General features: G+C 38.1%; 1 protein-coding gene across 1 annotated transcript; it reads left to right on the top strand.

Moving 5' to 3' along the window:
• The first annotated feature begins 2,138 nt into the window (after nt 1–2,138).
• On the top strand, nt 2,139–17,974 carry vapal (VAMP (vesicle-associated membrane protein)-associated protein A, like). Its single transcript, XM_040144021.1, has 6 exons — nt 2,139–2,366; nt 7,994–8,146; nt 10,398–10,501; nt 11,851–11,931; nt 16,055–16,237; nt 16,990–17,974. The coding sequence occupies exons 1-6, from the start codon at nt 2,309–2,311 to the stop codon at nt 17,149–17,151; spliced, it is 741 nt and encodes a 246-aa protein (XP_039999955.1). The 5' UTR covers nt 2,139–2,308; the 3' UTR covers nt 17,152–17,974.
• The last annotated feature ends 1,379 nt before the right edge of the window (nt 17,975–19,353 follow it).

The raw sequence follows: 19,353 nt of genomic DNA, 5'->3' as shown, positions 1-19,353 counted from the left end.
TATTAATCAATGTAATAAAGTAGTAATTATTCTATTTTTCTGTTTAGTTTTTGTGTTACTAGAAAAAATATGTGTTCTCAAATGTGCATCAAAGAGAACAGAGCACTCTTAGAGGATTAAAATAAGGCTGCTCTGATTTCATAAGTTTTGTTGATAGAAACCAGAAAGACGAGTGAGAGAAGAGGGGACTCAAATAACAAATGTCATGACTTGGATTAACTTCCTGGCCTCATGAAAACTTGGTCTTCATTTCCACTTAGCCACCTTGACACCCTAGAAACCAAAAATGACACAATTTGGTTGCAAAGTATAGGAGAAGGCCTTTAGTCCAGTCACTGCAAACCACATTATGTGTAAAAACTATGCCTTGCTTTGTCCACTTCACCCAAAACAGCCTAAATTTAAAATTTTGCTCTCATTTTAGCCCCTATGTAAGAAACTCCTCCTTTGGAAAAGTGATATCACTTTCCTACAGCCTTCTAGCTTTAAACCCAAAATAGGAAACACTTAACAAATTAGTCCTGTGTTGTTTTTGCACACATGTGTTCAACATGACCTTTTGAAAAGCTGTGAACAGCACAAATCACATGCAGAATGGAGCATTCCAAAGGGTCTTGTTCAGTGCACTGCAGTGGATTACCCCCTCAGCAGCTTACAGAGGGGAGGTCTACACTTCCTGTCACGAAGATGGGTTTAATGGTAGCCACGTTTGTCAGTGGTGTCTGAGAGGGTAAAGTGAGATATTAATAGGACAAAGTGCGGAAACACTGTTATAAACACCAGGACTCCTCCCCAATAACAATTTACCTCTCATTTTCTTTTCCTTTACATTTTATTCCTTTAAAGGCTCAAACTCACATTAACAGCATCACAAGCTGGGGAGAAAAACTTTTTGGAATTTTCCCTTCTGCTTCATTACAGTCAATTTGTTTTTTTTTTTGCTGCCAGCCTCTAGCGACCATTAGACAGACTGTCTCTTGAGGCTTTTCACTTTTGGCTTTAGCATTCAGAAATGGCCATCAAACCTGTTTCATTGTCTATGACTACAGTCGAGACAAATCTGAAACTGATCTTATAGTTTGACCTGCTCAGCAATGATAATTGATACACAGTATGCTCTATGTTTCCAACTCTAATGGGAGTCCTCGAAGTCACACAAATGAAAAATATATTTCTCTGTATACTCTTTGTTTATCTGGCTCTGTCAAGTCCTACACCTACATTTCTAATTTCTAAAAAAGGAAGTCTTTGTGAGCAATTTCAGCATAATGTGTGCCTTTGAAGAGTGTATGCAAATAATGTTCTGATTGACAGCATGTCTCTTGTTCTTATGAGAGGGTACACAGTGTTAATAATAGTTAAGTGTGGGAGAGATGGAATAGAAAAGAACCTATTCAACTAAATATATTACTTTAATGAACAAGAAAGTGGTAAATCGTGCTTTTGACACTGTAAGTAACTTCAGGTAAATAAATCACATTTATATTTTATGCCTTTAAATGATTAGCTATATAATCGACTGACAGAAAGTTAATTCGTTTTCCAGTTTTTATGTGATTATAAACTCAAAATCTTTTGGGTTTATGACTGTCAGACAAAATGGGGAAATATGAATGTGTTAACTTGGACTTCAGGGAATAATGAGGGGCATATTTCACTGTGTTTTGACATTTAATACACTAAACAATTAATTGATTATTGAAGAAAATTATTGTCAGAGTTATCGAGAGTACAGATAATTGTTGGTCGCAGCCTCACAGTTCTCCTGTGATGGAGTAGTGCGACCTTTTTTCTGTTTTCTGTATGTGAATTACTTGACACAGAGAAAAAAAAAACAGAGTTGATATGCTAATTAAGTGATGCAAGTTTCTCAGAAATTATTAATTAATCAAATCATGTAGACCCAAATTATATGGAGTAAAACCTGGGGATTTGGGGCCCCTGGGTAGTACTGGAAAAAAAAAAGTCTATAAATAAACAAGGAGGCTGCAGTTCTTCGATACTAAATACAGTTAAGATAACTAGAAAGGATCAAATCCTTTTATAGGGTTTTTTTTTTTTCCTCCGCAGTATAACTGATTCACTGTACTACCATTATCACATCAGTCGCTGAACCACGAGGGCGCGCAGCAGCGTCGTGCACCCGCGCGTTCAAGTATTTGTACCCACATGCTCGTTCGCAGAGCTCAGTCAGCGTTTGACTCAGTGGTGGCAGGGGATCCGGTACTTCCACTTGTCAGTAACTCCCCGATACAGAAAGCAAGTGCACCCCCTCAGCTAGAAAAAAAAAAAAAAAATAAAAAAAAAAATGTCAAAGTTGGATCAGATCCTAATTCTCGACCCTCCCTCCGACCTCAGATTTAAAGGTAGGTGAATGAAAATTTCTTGATCGGAGCTGGGAGCATTGCCTGGTTGAAACGATTTCACACTCCCTCAAGCCAATTTCGTTGCTAGCGAGCTAGCTAGCATTCACCGCCATTTTAAGTTAGCCAGGGACGAGACGGGCCGCTGTATCCTCGCACTGTAGTGACGTGGATAAGCCGGCGTGGCGTGCTTTTTGACGGCCTGCCACTAATGACAACACCTAGCAAAGTGGTGGAAGAATGTGGGGCAACTGCCTGTGGTTGTAAAACGGAATTAAAGTGAGCACCGTGTTTGCAGTATGAGCTTCTATTCTCCTGTTGTAGTGTTAGCAACAGTAAACTGTTGTTTCCTTGGGGCTCATCCTGTTCCCTGAAACGATTACCGCTCATAATCCGGACGTTATATGGAAGTACATTAACTCCTTTTTTTCTTTTTAGCGAGAAAATGAAGCGTCCATCCCGACACACCTCTTTCAGACACTTTGTCATGTAAAGCTGCTAAAGTGACTGACAGCTTGGATGACAAACTTGGCTAACTAATGTACATTGTAACGTTAATAAACTATAGTTTTCAGCAACATTAGGCTAACCTGTCGTTCCGTTAGCTGTATATACTCAGTAAAATATGTAAACGTGTCCCGGACAACTTTTTTTGTTCTTCACAATCATACGAAACAAAAGTAATTCACACATTTGATCCCCACTGATTGCTTGCCTGGCAGTGATTTCAACGATGTGTCATTTAACCGTTGGGTCACGTCAGCTAGGCTAGCCTGCTAATGCGAAAGTTGATATCTAACTGGCCACTTGTTAGCTACTCTCCAACAACAAACTGTCTTTTACATTTGACAGACCTGTGAACCACGTCTCAGCACTTCAGAAATTCACAGATGTAGTTAGTTTAAGTTTGTAACATTTATATGGTTCAAAATGTTGCTCTTTTTATTAGCTAAGTGGCCATTACAAGTGATTGGGATGAGCGTAAAACTGAATTATGCTTGTGTACAAGTTTCAGTGTCGCTAGTGGTACTGTAAAAGAGTCCCAGTAGCTGAACTATTTATGACGACCATTACTCATTTTGAACCTGAATTCTTGTTTTCGTCCATGTTAGTAATCTGTCTCTGCTGCAAGCATTATAAGGCACCGTTTTATTGTTGCTGAATGAACCACTGTCTTGGAATCTTTCAGCCCATTGTTTTGCTGATTCTAAGACTCTGATTGTTACTTAGGACTAGGTATGAGTGGATACTGGCTGTAGCCTGGACTTGACAGGATTGTTAGAAATGTCACCAGTTCAAATACCAAACCCGCAGGATAGCTTTGGGTTGGGTATAGTCATTGAGATGTTTTGGTGATGAGGTGTCCTATGTGAATCTGATTTGTCACATCTTTACGCACCACCAAGTTCAGATCCTTGATCCTGTTGATACTAAAACCTATGAGCATTCTCCTTATTTGTCGAAGTGGACAGGTTTTTCTTTCAAATCAGGAAAGCGTTTTCTTCTGCATCTGTTAGGTTTGTGGCTGCATCAGCAGGTGCAGAACTTAAAATGAATAGAGTCTTCCAGCGAGATGCAGACACTTTTTGCATATAGGCATGCCACTTAATGACAGTGCAAGGGATAGAATAAATTAAGCTCATTTTGATTTAAGACTAAAACCAGCTCGTTAAAATGTAGCAGTTAGTAGTAATGACTTTAAACTATCTGATCAAACTTGTGTTTCATTTGTGCAACAGGTTACTGGTGCCTTAAAAGTCAACTTCTTCATTCAAACTGTTGAAAGGCTAACAGTAGGTGTCTGGCTGCAGTGGTTAACTCAGTTTGTTTTGGATACATATAGGTTTTAAAGACGGTCAAGAGTTAAACCTAATTACATAAATAATTTTTTTCTTTAGCCGAACCTTAAATTGATATTGATGGCAGAGACGTGGTTAGTCATCAACTGATCACGAACCTCTTTATTTCACTTGATTAAGAAGTTCTGCTATAATTAGACTTATTCTGATTACTGATCACATGGTTTATATTTTCCCTCATCAGATTAAGCCTTTACCCTGTTGTGTATGAAGGCTAAATACAGTATGTTATGCAAAGAGTTTGTCCCTTTCCCCCCCTTTCCCCTTATTGTTTACCCTTGGTATGATCCAGCATGAACTTAAATACGAGTGTGTTTAAATCTAAACCAACCTGCTACATTGAAAGAGAAAGGATCCGGTTGCTTGTACAGGAACACAGAGAAAAATGAAACGGTTCATGTTTGGTCTTTGAGAAGCAATATGAGGAGAAGGAAGATGACCACAGCTCCCATACTGTCACAGAGACAGAGCTAAATCGGTCTGCGCGTATCTGAGCTGGTCTGTTTTAGAGCCTCTGCTGGGATTCCTCCAGCAAGCTAGAGGGGGCAGCCCTCCTTTCCTTGGCTGATATTTTTAGAGTAGGCCTGGCCTAGGGGACCCTAACTCAGCATACACGGAACAAGATGAGAGAGACCGTGCTAACGCTGCTTGAGCAAAGGTGGGATCTCAGAGTTAGGCAATGGATGCAGGCTATGTGGGTGTACATCTGATGTGTACAACTGCTTTCCAGTGTTTTATCTGTTTCAGTCTTTGTTTTAGCAATGCTCACACTGTATAAAACACACATAGTTTGGAAAATTGTCTGTCAAGATAAAGTTATTTTTTTTTGTAGAAGCAGTTTATCAGTTGTCTTAGATTTGTGTGTCTTTATTGAGTTTGTGTGACAGAAGAGGGTTTTAATAAATAAATTGAGTCAGTGTTTTTACCTCCTTAGTCATTCTATTTCAAAGAGCAGGTGCTGCTCATGATAATTTTGTACTTGTGGTGTATTATCAAAAAGTGTCTGTTTACTGTTTGTCCCACCAGCAGGTACAGGACTTCAGAAAGGCTTCAGGCATGTCCAAAGTCAGGAGGAATAGTTGACAGGCTTAGATTTTTGACAGGCTGAAATGATCATGTCTGCCATGTGCTTTTGATCAGCACCAAATCACATTTACTTACTTTAATGCTTAACCCACCAACATTTATTTACATGAGCATAATTGCCAGTTTCTTTCATTTGTGTTTACTAGGGGTGGGATGGAAATAGATATAACGTCTTAATAAATAAAGTTCAGCGTAATCACTCTTCCACAAGTTTATAATATTGCATCTTTGTTACAATAACCAGGCATGGTGATGGCAGGAAGAATCTCATAGTCTTTGCCTCTTGCTTCATGAAGGCTATACAACAAAATAAGATGTTGGAAGCAGTGGTTGCTGGTACAAATATCTGATGTTACAAACACAGAACCAGTGACAAGGTTTTTCAGGTTCCCAGGAATGCTTTTGTGACGCACCTGTGTTGAAAACAACACCCAAGTCATCACCATAACTCTACATGTTAACTTTAGCTGGGTGGAGCTCCAATCTGGTCATGCATTGCTTCTTATCTCTCCGACTAATGGTTGTGAAGGAAGGCTGAATGTAGGCTTTGTGAACCCCAGAGCTCCAACCAAGCTGTAGAAAGTAGAAAGGATATCCTGAATGCTTTTATTTCTTAGACTTTTTTTTTTTTTTTTTTTTTTTAATGTTTTTATATAAGAAAACCATGCTAATGAGTTAAAACTTTGGAAGAATCATCATCACATTGTGAATTAGTTGACCCTTTAGAAAAGTGTAATTTGTGTTAGGACTTTTTTTTTATGCTAGTCCTGCAGGTCAGGGCACAAGAGACACCTGATGATTAGTCTGTAGTATGTAAACGTTTATTTTGGAATATCATACAATTAGCTTAAAAGACAAATTGAATAAAGGAAATATTGGAACCTGGCAATTAGTGAGTATAATATTGGAGACTTTTGCACAAAAATTATAATTTGTGTAATGATGACAAATTTGGCATTCATAAAAACCTAAAACACACACAGGGGTTGTTTTTAAGGTGAAATAGCCAGAGTACAATGCATTCAGAAGGTAGTCAGACCCCTTCCCTTTTTTTCACATTTTGCCCCCCCCCTCATCATTCTACACTCAATCCCCCAAAATGACAGAGATTTAGGGTTCTGAATGCTTTCTGAGTGCCCTGTATAACCTCATCTCTCAGTCCAAAATCAAAATAAAACAGCATTTTAAAAAAGTTTTAAACCCGAGCAATCAATTTTGATTGTCAATCATCTAACAATGTGCACTGTTCAGCAAATAGAACACTAGAGCTCTGTCAATTCACAGGACCCTCTTTAGGATGCGTCCCATAAAGGAGGATCCCTCAAAGGATCTGAAGGTGAAGCTTAGTCGGGCCTTCCCACTGAAAAATGAGTTGGTCTAGCCTCACAGACACAAAAACTAATTTTTCCTTTGTGTGACCCCTTTGAGCTCAAGATCAAAAATTGACAAGTATATCAAAAATTTCTAAATACCACTGGTAATTTTTGAGACAAGTTCCATGAAACCAAGGTTTATAGTAGAATTTATGGCATCAAAATAAATACTTGATGGAAAATTGGCAAATACCGTTGCAGGTAAAACCAGTAGGCCTCACCCATAGAACCCATGCTGTTGTCAGTTAACCATGCATCATGGGACCTGTTTTTCTTCCATGCTCCCAGACTAATTATGCTGATCGAGTTTGGGGTACCTCTGATTTGGCTCCAGTGATGTTTTCCTGGCATGTCAAAGCTGGATGGTGCTGACCATGGTTAAGGACGTAATTTGAAGCCAGCTCTGTCACAAGATGGAGAGCTAACTATTGATCTCCTGATATATGACCTGATATTCATGAATGTCTCATGCTAAGCTCTGCATTTACAGGTAGTAATACCCGTCCATCAGTGTTTATGAAATATTTTAAAATGCATTTTTAATATTACAAAAGGCAAGGAGGGCCATATCTCCGTAAATAATTGCACAGTTTGTCTTACAAATGAATTTTAAGTCGCTTAAAAGTCTTAGTAATACTCCCAACAGAGATAATCCTAGGCATAAGCATCATTAAAATTAGACAAATAAATAAACACTAGAAGAAAAGTTTAGATATATTGCAAGTCATAATTGAATTAAATATATCAGTGTTGCACTGCCCACTGTTTCTTCATCAATCCCGTTTTTAGAATATTTAAAGTTTCAAGCCAAGGAACTCAATATTCAGTTAGTCTGCTTAAAAAGGTAGGCCTATTTAAGTTGCAGCCTGACAGTGTTTTTTTTTTTTTTTCCAACAAATCTTTTTAAAGTTCTTCTTGAACCGTGGCACTGAGGTGTAACTTGTAATATTGAATGTTCTCTATTTCTGCAATTTCACTTTAAACCTGTTACATATTTACCCTCCACAGTCTGGTATTCTAAATTTAGCCAGTTCACTGAAAAATTATTTCATTCAGTCCTGCTTTGTTGCAACTAGTGCAGGATGTGCTGCCAGAAAAATGTCCTTAAATGTTCTTTCAATGATTAATCACAACCAAAACATGCCCATTAAAGCAGAGGACTGCACTGCTTAGTATATTTTTATAAGAAAACAGTTACTTCTAGAATATTTGTTGTTGCTTTGTATTTTTATTTTGCGTACCCACAGAAGGAGAAATGTACTCGAGGATACAGAAATGATAATGCACTTTTTTTGGTCAATCTGTCGATCAGGTCCTTTCACAGATGTAATAACCACCAACCTCAAACTGAAGAACCCCTCTGACAGAAGAGTGTGTTTCAAAGTGAAGACGACGGCACCGCGCAGGTACTGTGTACGGCCAAACAGTGGTGTCATCGATGCCGGAGCAACTGTCAACATCTCTGGTAAGTTTTTCTAGAGACTTTTACAAAAAAACACATTTAATCATTGTCTTGTGTTCTGTAAGGTCAGTGGGCACATTGCACCTTAGCCCAAAAAATTTGTTGTTGATTTGAAAGAGACACTGGAAACCTGAGAAGCAAATTGGGTCAGAAAGATGTAGCAAAGTTTGGTCACAATTCAACAAGGCCATGTGCTAAGTTAAAGCTGAGGTGTAAAAGACCCAAGTTGTAATTTGTTGAAGCAGTTTTCGTCTAGTTCACACGATTTGTATTCTCATTGTGGCCCAACTAGATTTGTGTGCATATCGGATGGGGCCAGAAACTGACCTGTACAGCTTTGTTAAAACATATGCTGCATAATACATCCTTCAAAGACACAATGGGGGGGAAGGCTCAATTCCAAAAAGGAATTACTATTGAGGATGACATCTTAAACACTTAAAACAGACTTGACAGGAAATATCTGTAAATATCTCATTTCTGTTTAAGCAAAACAACTGAGACACATATTTTGAAGGGTTATTTGCTACATTTATATTCACAACAGTAATCAAGCCATAATGCAATAAAGGCAACCAGGCTACTTAAATGGTGCCCAGGTAAACATTGTCCTCTGACTTGACTGAACCATGCCTTTTCTTACGTTAAACCAAGTTAGTTTAATTCATATAGAATAAATCATTAATTAAAGGGTCAATCATAAAGCGTGATAAAGCATACAATCAGAAGAGCCATAATCACAGACAGTTATGTGGAGTCCTCAGTTCTTTGGTTGTGTTATTGAAGAACATTTTATCTATTTGACTACCTGAGTCCAAAAAAATCAACATGCTGATTAATCCAAATGTCTGCAGGTAAGTGCTGACTAGAAGCAAAGGTATGGGGCACACCACAATAACTTTAGGTGACCGTCGCACATCAATTCCTCAACAGCGCCCTATACCCAACTGACGGCTTGGTGCCCAAAAACGGAAAAAACATCAACCGCAGTTTTATCACAATAGTCGCACAAGGAGGGCCACAAGGAATTACCACAGTAGTGTTGTGATAGAAATATTGGATTCAAGGTTAACTACAACTGCTGCATGTAAACTGTAGCATGAAAACAGGAATATTAATGGACGAGTCCTTAAAGCACCCGGGGTAAATATCTTAATTGGAGAAATGCCATACTCTGATTAATGCTGATAATTAGATTTTTTTTACATGTAAATGTAGCTGCTGGCAAATTAGGTTTTCATTCTGATTTTTAAAATCAAATTAGCCTTAATCTGGCTGCTGTAACTTGGTTTTTATAGTTCGTAATGGATTTGTATTCAGGACAGTTGCCTTGCATGAATTGTCTAACAATGTTTCAAGTTACTAAAGTAAAAATGTTTTTCTGAACGGTGGCTGTTAATATTAGGTTTTCTATAGCAGCAGCTTGAATTCATGCGAGTTGCAAGGTACTTCAGTGATAACATTTTCACAGTGGGGATAAAAATTGTCAGTGTCCCCAGAAGCCACTCAAACCACTGCTGCAGCATACTTTTCACTTCTTTGTCTGTACAGTATGTTCCAAATACTATATTTATCCAGGATATGGGTAAATAGAGTGTCACTTGTATAGTTATTGAGCTGCTTTGAAAACATATCACCACTGGAGTCAATTAGAAGTGAAATTATTTCAAGCTGACGACAAACACAGTTCTCTATGGAGCAGTCATTCATCAAGGCTACACATGGATTTCTTTGATTAGTGCAGTATAAATTTAGATGGAGTATCAACTTTATTGGACAATGAGCATGGCAGTTTATATTCACTAGATTAAATTTGTAAAATAAACACCATCTGCTTGAAATTGAATAGGAGATTTCAGAATTAACTGATTTTTATTATTTATTTATTTAAAAAACACAACAATTTGACGTTGATCATTGCCACATTATATAAGGAAAATATTAATGATTGGCTTGCTGAAGTGTACAATCATTTAATTTATACAAATTAACATGGGTATTGTGTCATCAATGGGTTTAGATATACGGGGGTCATTATGCTGAATGTTTAGGTAGGCTTTTTTCTGTGTACTGTAGGGCTGCCTTTGCTCTAACATTTTAACATACAGGTAGGTCCATAAATCTTTGTACAGTATTTCAATCACACCTTGATGCCTTCGTTTGTTGTGTTGGTAGACGGAGGCAAAATGACATAAATTGTGTCACCGTCTTAATACTTATGGACCTAACTGTATCTTTTACTCGTCATTCACAGTCATGCTGCAGCCCTTTGACTATGACCCCAACGAGAAAAGTAAACACAAATTCATGGTGCAGACGATTTTTGCCCCGCCAAATGTTTCTGACATGGATGCATTGGTAAGTGATTTATTTATTTATTTTTATTATTATTTGACTTTACTTTTTGCAAAGATGATTTATAAATGTGTGTGACAAAAGCACACTGTAGCAGTCTTTATCGTACATGAACTGTTGCGGTTACTCACCTAGCCCCCACAAAAATAAACAAACCAAAACAGTAGCAATTAACACAGTTGTCAAATACAAAAGCTGTCTTTACTGCTGCAAAAACCCACTGTTCACTACACTTTACAGTAAATTATGGCCTCTTGTAGCATGAACTGCTCAGTGTGTTATAGGTAATAGAAATTGAAAAGCAAAGTGTAAAATCCCCTTTTATTTATTTTACTTTTCCATTTTTTATGTATTTAAAACAAACATAGATTACTGTATTGTTTTTTGTTGATAAAAAGAACCCTATTCATAAATGTTAATGCCTCAGAAAGTATCCCCACTCTCACACATTTTGACACTTAAACATTGCGTAGGACTCATTGAAAACTTTTCATCAATATTTAACAGCACAAGCGTCCCACCACTTATTATACTTAAGTTTGTACTCATTCACAGCAGAAATTGGAGTTTGGTCATTGACTGTGGCAGGGTTATTGTCATTCTGCTGGGTTACTTAACCAGCCAAGGCTCTCTATCCTTGGAGAAGGCTGTTGCGTCAGAAGCTCAAACAAATTAAGATGCATTCTCCAGTTGTCCACTGGAGGACAGCAAAGGCCCAGTCAGTCAGTAAAACATGCACATACCCTGTAGTCCTCGTCATCAACTGGCTTGTCTTGAATGAAAAGCAAGATCCAGGAAGTGTAAAGGAACAAAGGTCTGACGTGTCCTGATAAGAAAACTGGAATCTAGTAAGGTTACTAATTTATCAGATAAATTAGGTCCATGGCATTGCTCTGCCCTTTTGGAATTCTGTTTTCTACCTTTCACTTATGACACCGGATATTCCCTGTACTCGACCCCGAAGTTATTCTGTGCTTTATGAGCACTTTTAATTACAAGCACGTTTGTCATTGAGATATTTGCTTTGTGATTTTATACACTCAGAGTTAGGGAGCTGACTTTATGGAAATTTGTCATTCTAAAAATATGGACCTAAAATCAGTGGAAAAATGTATATCTCTGTCTGTTTGTGGCTGTTTGTGTAGGAAGATGTGTCTGAGGCCATAACTGTTTTTTAAATTAAGCCGTGCATGTTTTATGTTTATGTAATTGCTATAGATTCAAGGCTGCATTGCATGTGAATAATATGAAGTAGGTTGACATGTGTGCATGTGTGTGTGTGTGTGTGGATGGATTCCAGCTGCTAGCAGTTTGAGTTGATGAATAAGAATCCCATTTTTCATCTCCACCAGTGGAAAGATGCGAAACCCGATGATCTCATGGATTCCAAGCTGAGATGTGTCTTCGAGCTGCCTTCTGAAAACGATAAAGTGGTAAGCGGTGCTTCTGCACATTAAAAACGGCTTATTTCTGCATAGCTTTAATCATAACATGAAGTTTCTTTTTTTTCTCTACGAAGGGCTTATGTTGAATGTTTAACTTCGAGAATTGCCAGAATAGCATGTTTTTTTCCATAGAAGCAAAAACATTGGAAAAATCCACTGCTATAATGTGAAATTGGAAGAACGTGCAATGCCAGTGGGAAAACTGGCCAAGGCATCCTGCATCATGTGAAGAAGATATAAAAACCTTAGCACCATACGTTCTTCTTATGCAAGTGCATTTCTCTTATTTACGCACTGTATTCAATAAATTATCAACCGTTTCCTTTCCAAGCCACACTTAAGTACTTAATTGTGTCATGCTATGTCATACGTCAGTTTTTCAAATGCTGAAAATTTCCTTTGCCTGGCTGATCTTGAGGATAACCATCGTGAAACTAACTTTGCTGTCAGGTGATCTAACCATCTGGCGACTCCGGGCGTGTCAGAGGTGGTAGATAGCAGTCTAGATAGCAGCATCAGGAATTCGGACACAATTGGGAAAAGGTTGAAAAATTGAAACAACCACCAGAACTACGAAATAAAATTGAATCGACATTTAAGTCCGGCTTGTATGTAAACACTGACATTCAGCATAATCAAAATTCATCCTGTATGATATGTAGATGTTGTGTTATGGGATGCGTGAATTCTTTGCGTGCACCTTGTTGTTGTGGAGCACAAGAACCACAGTGGGTCGGTGCCTTCTGCACTGCATTTTGCATCTTAGCGTCTAACATCCCCTATGCTGTCTACATCAAGCCTGGGTGTCAATTACAGCTACAGCTGCTGTGAAACTTTTTCAAGGTGCGAAAAGAGGCTGAAAGATATAAGTAAGGAGTAAACAGTGATGCTTATGTGAGTGTTTAGTAGCTGGTTGCTCCTCCACAGACTATATGGTAACTAACACTCAAGCATGTATGTGTTGAACTAATCAATACTAGTTCAGACTTTATATCTTTTTAGAGGTTTTTGAACACATCCATTGCTACAACTCCCGAGAGTTTACAACACTTTCATCAACTCGGCCTCAAAATGACAATATAGCTGAATTAATACTTTATTTTCATCACGTTACAAAATTTCCAAAGATAGGATTAATTGTAGGGCTATTAAATTGCATTGCATCAGGTTTTAGTTAACTGTGAACACTGGGAGCTTGTATCAATGGGCCCTCGGCATAATCAGGATTTAGATAAGCAGTTCTGCTGGACAGCTCAGCAGGCCCTCACAGTTCAGGTGAAAATGCCCCCAGGACCAGCCAGATTTAGCTTACGCTAAGCAGCTACAGTGTGGATATGTGGACTGCTGAGTCACCGTGGTATCTGCTCTTTGCTTTGGCCGTGTAGCATGAATGTAATGTGTAACATGTAAAGAATTTAACTTTATAGGAAGGAGATGCTGTGTGAGGTGTAATATAATGCCAAAATGCATATTGAGGGTCAACATATTTGTAGTCTTTATTATAAGTAAGTTTATTATAAGTATTACATTTGTGTCTAGTGTTTGTATCTCCAAGTATCATAAACTGAAATACTCATAGCTGGTAGCAAATACTACAAAGTTGCATATCAGAATTTCTTGTGCATCAGGCATCAGGTCAGAAACTGAAAGAAACAAAAATCCCAAACACTGTTGACCACTTCTTTTACCTAATGAGAACCAAAACGTCATAAATAAAGTGAGTACAAGTGATTGACTGTGTGCAGGGTTTTTGTTTTCTTTCACAAGTACTGAAATGACATCAAGTATTTGGTCTTATTTATAATCTTGTTTACCTCTTCAATCAGAGAGTTCTTGATTTTAATTAACATCTTGCCAGTCTTGTACGGCTGCTCATGTTTTAGACAACATTTAGCTAGGGCTGCAGCTGATTATGATTATTTTCATTATTATATTCATTATTTACATCAACAAATTTATGTATTATTAAACGCTTGGTCCCTTAAACATCAGGAAATTCTAAAAATAATTATTGTTGTCGTCGTCGTGGTCGTCACCTTGGGTGGTAGGAAATAACATCTTCAAATGTCTTGTTTTGTCCAACAACCGTCCAAAACCCAAAGATATTCAGTTAACTATCATGTTAAGACCAAGAAAAGCAACAAATTCTCGCATTTAAGAACCTGGAACCGTAGAGTGTTTGAAAGTTTTGTTTGAAAACTGGCTTAAACACTTAATCAGTGATCATTCAATTTTGAGTGATTGAGTGTTCTTTTGTTAAATGAATGACCAGGACTTGTAGAAAAACGTGTTAATATCCCTCTAAGTAAAGTTGACAGCTTGGGACATTTGAATTTCATCAATTGGAATTTTTTTGCATATTATAAATTCATATGACAGTGTCTTCAACATGAACATGAGGCATTTTGGTGCAGTCCGAGATGAGAAAAAGGTTTTTAGGCTATTAGGGAAAGTTTGAGTTAGGTCTACAACTATGGAATGCATTTATTAAATTCGTTCTGACCACAAGAAGTTATGAAACGATTGTCACCTAATTCATAGTTATTTGTCGGGTAATTCAGAATTCCTTCCTTCAGGATACCACAAGAGGCAGGGAGAGTGCAGTTGAAGTGAGTGAAGAAATTAACAGAATTCTCTCTCTCTCTCTCTCTCATTTGATGGGTTACATCACACTACTCAGGGATAAAGTGACTGTGTGAATAATGGCAGTTCAAATCTTGCTAAAATGTGAACTTCATGCAGGAAGTACCACTCATTGAGGGGAAGAGAGAGGCAGGGGCAGACAAACAGGTAAGAGTTCATACTATAGTCAGGATTCCCATGGTCATGGAAACAGCTTGACATTTTAAAAAGTGTTTTCCAGGCCTGCGGATGGTATAAATGGAAAAGGGCATATACATGTCCATAGTGGATCAACTCAGAAGAAACTAGAGTTGCCTCAACAGCAAAAAAAAAAATCAATTGCTGTTAATCCACTTTCAGTAGGACAGGAACAAAACAATTTTGCTCAGTATGGGACCTGTAAGAATAATCCTTTATGTTCAAGATGTAATTTTGACTGTTGTGGCTTGTGTGTAGATTTAAACTTTGGAGGTTTTTATTTTCCAGAATTATTTAGAGGCTTTAACAATGTCTCATTCTCAAATTGATTTTATCAATGTTTTTAATCAGTTGTGGCCCAAATGTGTTGTATTCTTGTTTTCAGTCAGCTTCAATAACATAGTTGAGATGTGCCTGATTCCTAAAAATCATCCGAAAACACAGATGCGTGTGATATGTTTTGAATGTGTAGAAAGTTTTGAACAGGAACAGAAATCTCGAACATTTAAAATAAATTAATTTATCGGTCACGTGCACATTTAAAGAGGTTACTTCCCCAAACAAAAGACAGAAAAGAAGACAGAAGAGTAAATCGTGCCTATACTGTGTACGTATGTTGAATCAGCAGGGATAATATTAAATGAAAAATTGATCTACAGGAGAATAAATATTTGAAAGAAAAAGCCTTACTCTATTATATTTTGAATTGTCACCTGACTTTTATGTTTTTCCTATACATAAATAAATAGATTTCTACCATAAATTGGTGCATTTAAAAATTCACCAGAAGGCAGGAAATGAAGTGTTTAACGCTCAAAGGACCCGCAGTCGTCGTCACAATCGTTTAAACAAAACCTACGCCCATGGTTGATAATATCTATCATAACAAAACTATCATAACAGTGTTTTGACTTAATGGGCTTATACAGTGTATGTAAATGCTTTCCTTGGATTTAGTCACCAGGGAAAATAACATCATATCCTGTTTGTATATTGATTGCCAGCTTTTATCTACAATACAGTAGTTGTATTTTCATTACAAAGGCCCCCCTCCCAATTTCCCCATGCCGTCTTGTTGTCTGCCCCACAAAACGAATCCACATAAAACATGACTTGTAGAGGGATGCATTTCCTCCCTGGTCTCTTTGATCTGACAATGTCAGCTTCTGGGCTTCGGGACAACACTGCCTTTCTTTGGCACGGGCTCCTGTCTAGAGGCTAACCTCCCTACTTAGCTCAGGGCATGCTGGATTTCACTTCAGTCGTTCTCTCCCTCTCCTTTTTGGGGCAGAATGACGTGGAGGCGACCAAAGCAGCCCCGGTGATGAACTCAACTGCAAAGGCTGACCCGACAGCAGCCACGGTGCCTGCCGCTGCCTCACTGGACGATACGGAGATGAAGAGAGTGCAGGAGAAGTGCAAGGGGCTTCAAGCTGAGATGAACAAGCTGGTTGAGGAGAACCGGCAACTAAAGGTCAGATGTGTTGAAAAATAATATCGATATGATGAAATATTGTGGTTTTGTTGTACTTTTCATTCTAATGCATTTTATCTGGGATCAAAATCAAGAGAAACAAATTAGAGCGACTCCGCAGTGAATAACAGTGGGCAGATAACTGATCTAATCTCTCCTCAAAAGCATTAATGGTGTTGCACTTGCTTGTACATAATATGAAAAGTGACGGAGCTGGAAGAACACACAATAATAAGCGACTATATTTTGAAAAAGCGCCGCAGAGAGAGGTTTAAACCCTGCTTGCTTTCACACCCTCATGCAGCAGACCAGTCGCCACCGAAAGAGAGCGTGATTGTTGGATTGTCTGTTTTGAAAAGTAACAAAACCTGTTGGTGTCAGCCCCTCAATTCTGATCAGAAAAAAAGTATAGATTGGGAGAGGGTTTCAGACGGTCCAAAAAAATCTGACCGGGACATGGTCTGGCCAATCCGATGTGATTGCAGTGCCTTCTGCATCGGTTACACCTAGAATTTTGTTTTCTGTATCCAGATGCAGATCGCATGTTAAGAACAGGTGTAAACAGCGTCTTTATGTTTATGTAAACTATTTCAGTTCATCACACAGTGTTTGAAGTCCTCTTTGCTATAGGAGCGTTAACATTTGTGGACATGCTTACTGAACACCTGTAGACTTCCCCTACATTGCATTGATCTTTTTTTTCTGCTCTTCTGTGGAATGCTTTCTTCATATCGTCTCATTTGTTTTACCAGGAGGATGTTGTTATAATGAGAAAGGTACCCCGCTCAGACCACATGACATCAAACTCAACTAGCCTCCTCGGCCGAGAAGCCACCACCGCCTCCCTGCCCTCACTTCTCGTCGTCATAGCAGCCATCTTCATCGGATTCTTCCTAGGGAAGTTCATCTTGTAGACTGGGAGATGCATGCCAGCCGTATCACCCACCCCAGCTCCGGAATCAAAAAGGCCTGGAAAAACCAAGAAGTCTTTCTGTTGACTTTGCCATATCATTGGTAGTGTGGCCTACAGTGAACACATCTGTACAGCATCATTTGAAGGCGTCGCCTTTTTTACAATCTCACACGGTTAGTACACACAGAGAGTTGAGAAAAGGCGACAGAAAAGTGATTGCTCCCTTTTTTTTGTTTTCTGTTTTTGGATGGCTGGATTATACAGGTAATTTGGCGGGACAATGAAAGATGTATACTAACAGTCAACATGGAAGATGCACCTAGAGGGAACCATGGGCAAGAGGCAGTCAAAAGATTTGTTTGTTTTTTTCTTTTTTCTTTTTTTCTCTCTGTTGTTTTTAATAGGAATTGAATGGAATGTTAGGTGTCTTGTAAATGTTGTTTTAAATCCTTTTAAACAAAAAAGGAAAGAACTTCCATCAAAATGACCTTGCTACCAGTTGCTGGATTGCCTCTGAAGTAAATTTGTTCAGTTTGTAATTTCTACTTCTTGTCTTGGAATGTTCAGGTCCAGCTGGGGATATAGGTGCCTCCTTGTACGTTTCTGTCCTTTCCTTTTCCTCTCAACACCAATGCAGACTTTATATTATTATTATTATTATTATTATTATTATTATTATTATTATTATTATTATTACTACTACTACTACAACAATACAAAGAATATATTCCTTCTGAGGCAAATATTGACTGAAATAAGGTCTCCATTCTTAAAATCCTGTCCCATGGTATTAAGCATTGAAGAAATAAAAATGACAAAATGTGGTTTTGATAGCAGTCTTTTCCTGTGTCTCTCTTCAGTGATACACCTCAAATATTCATTATTTGATGCCTTGAAATGAGTTTACTGTGATTGCGTGCCAAGTTTCCCATCAGTGTGGCCACCAAAATTTGTAGTGGATACTTTTTTCTTTTCTTTTTTTCCTCTCCTCAGCACAGCATGTGAGCTAACCATGTGTTTTAAATACACTCGACATTTTAGCTATTATTATTGTTTTCAGTTAAAAGTTGCCAAGAGTCACAAAAGTAAAAAATGCTTCTCGACCTCAGACATCTGCTGTTTTTTATGAGCTTGAAATGAAGTTCGTTTTCTATGTTGTAGTGTAAAGTTATGTTATTACCAGACACGACAGCGTGGCTCGTATTGTTTTCATCGTGTGTGTGTGTGTGTGTGTGTGTGTGTGAGTGTTTGAGCATGTGTGATCAATGCAAAATGTTGTCCAGGAGAACGCCTACTGTAGTGGAAACTACCACCAAGGTGGTCTTGAGTAATTTGGCAGGTGTCTACATGTCTGTCTGTGGATGGATTTTGTCACCACAATTGCGTCATAATCCTGCAAGAAGTTGGAGGTTTGGATCTGTTCTTGATATTAATTGAATGCAGTTAGAAATGGAAGAGAGTTTTATACATTTTAATGATTTCATCTTAAACAAAATAGGAGCAGTTAATCATTACTTTTGAGGTTGTTCCTCCAAGGTAATTTTATACGTTGTTGGTACATTATGGCATTCTGGATGACAAAATCTGCTGTGGTCATTTGGCCCTAAACCTAACTCATTTCAGCCTGACGGGTAAAATACAGAACCGTTTATACAAGATGCTTGATTTTCTCCAAAAGCGAAGCCTACAATCATTTAATTAAAGCATAAAGTAATATGATTCATGCTGACTCCTAGAGGACAGGGTAAAAATAAATGGGAAAAGACCACTGGATTTCTTTTTTTTTTTTTTCTTTCTTTTCCCTCCTCCTCTCCTGCTTGGCAGTAAAGAGAGGGAGAATTACATGCTACATGCTTTACTGTGACTATATGGCAGTGGTGTCAGACAAATGTATATGAGGAAAGAGGAGTTATAATTAGGAGGCAACTTCTTGAATCTCAAACAATTGGGAGAAATGTCAGCGAATGCTAGCTTATCACACGTGAACTAGCATTGTGTATATGTTGGCCAGTAAGAAGTAGGAAACGGCAGTACAGAGATGCCAAAGATAAGTTTGAGAAATGTTACTCTCAGTATACAACATTATCTCTAAGTTGTTAACCAAAATTGAGGGATGTTTATCAAAATGAGAAGTAATAGTGCTTGATACCTCTTTACTTGATTTTTATACTTTTCTAATTTCGGACTCCAAATCTAGTATTGG

The sequence above is a fragment of the Xiphias gladius genome, chromosome 14 (assembly GCF_016859285.1).
Source record: "Xiphias gladius isolate SHS-SW01 ecotype Sanya breed wild chromosome 14, ASM1685928v1, whole genome shotgun sequence".
NCBI lineage: Eukaryota > Metazoa > Chordata > Actinopteri > Istiophoriformes > Xiphiidae > Xiphias > Xiphias gladius.
Note: the sequence above shows the minus strand (reverse complement) of the source record. Positions and strands in the feature narration are given on the sequence as shown.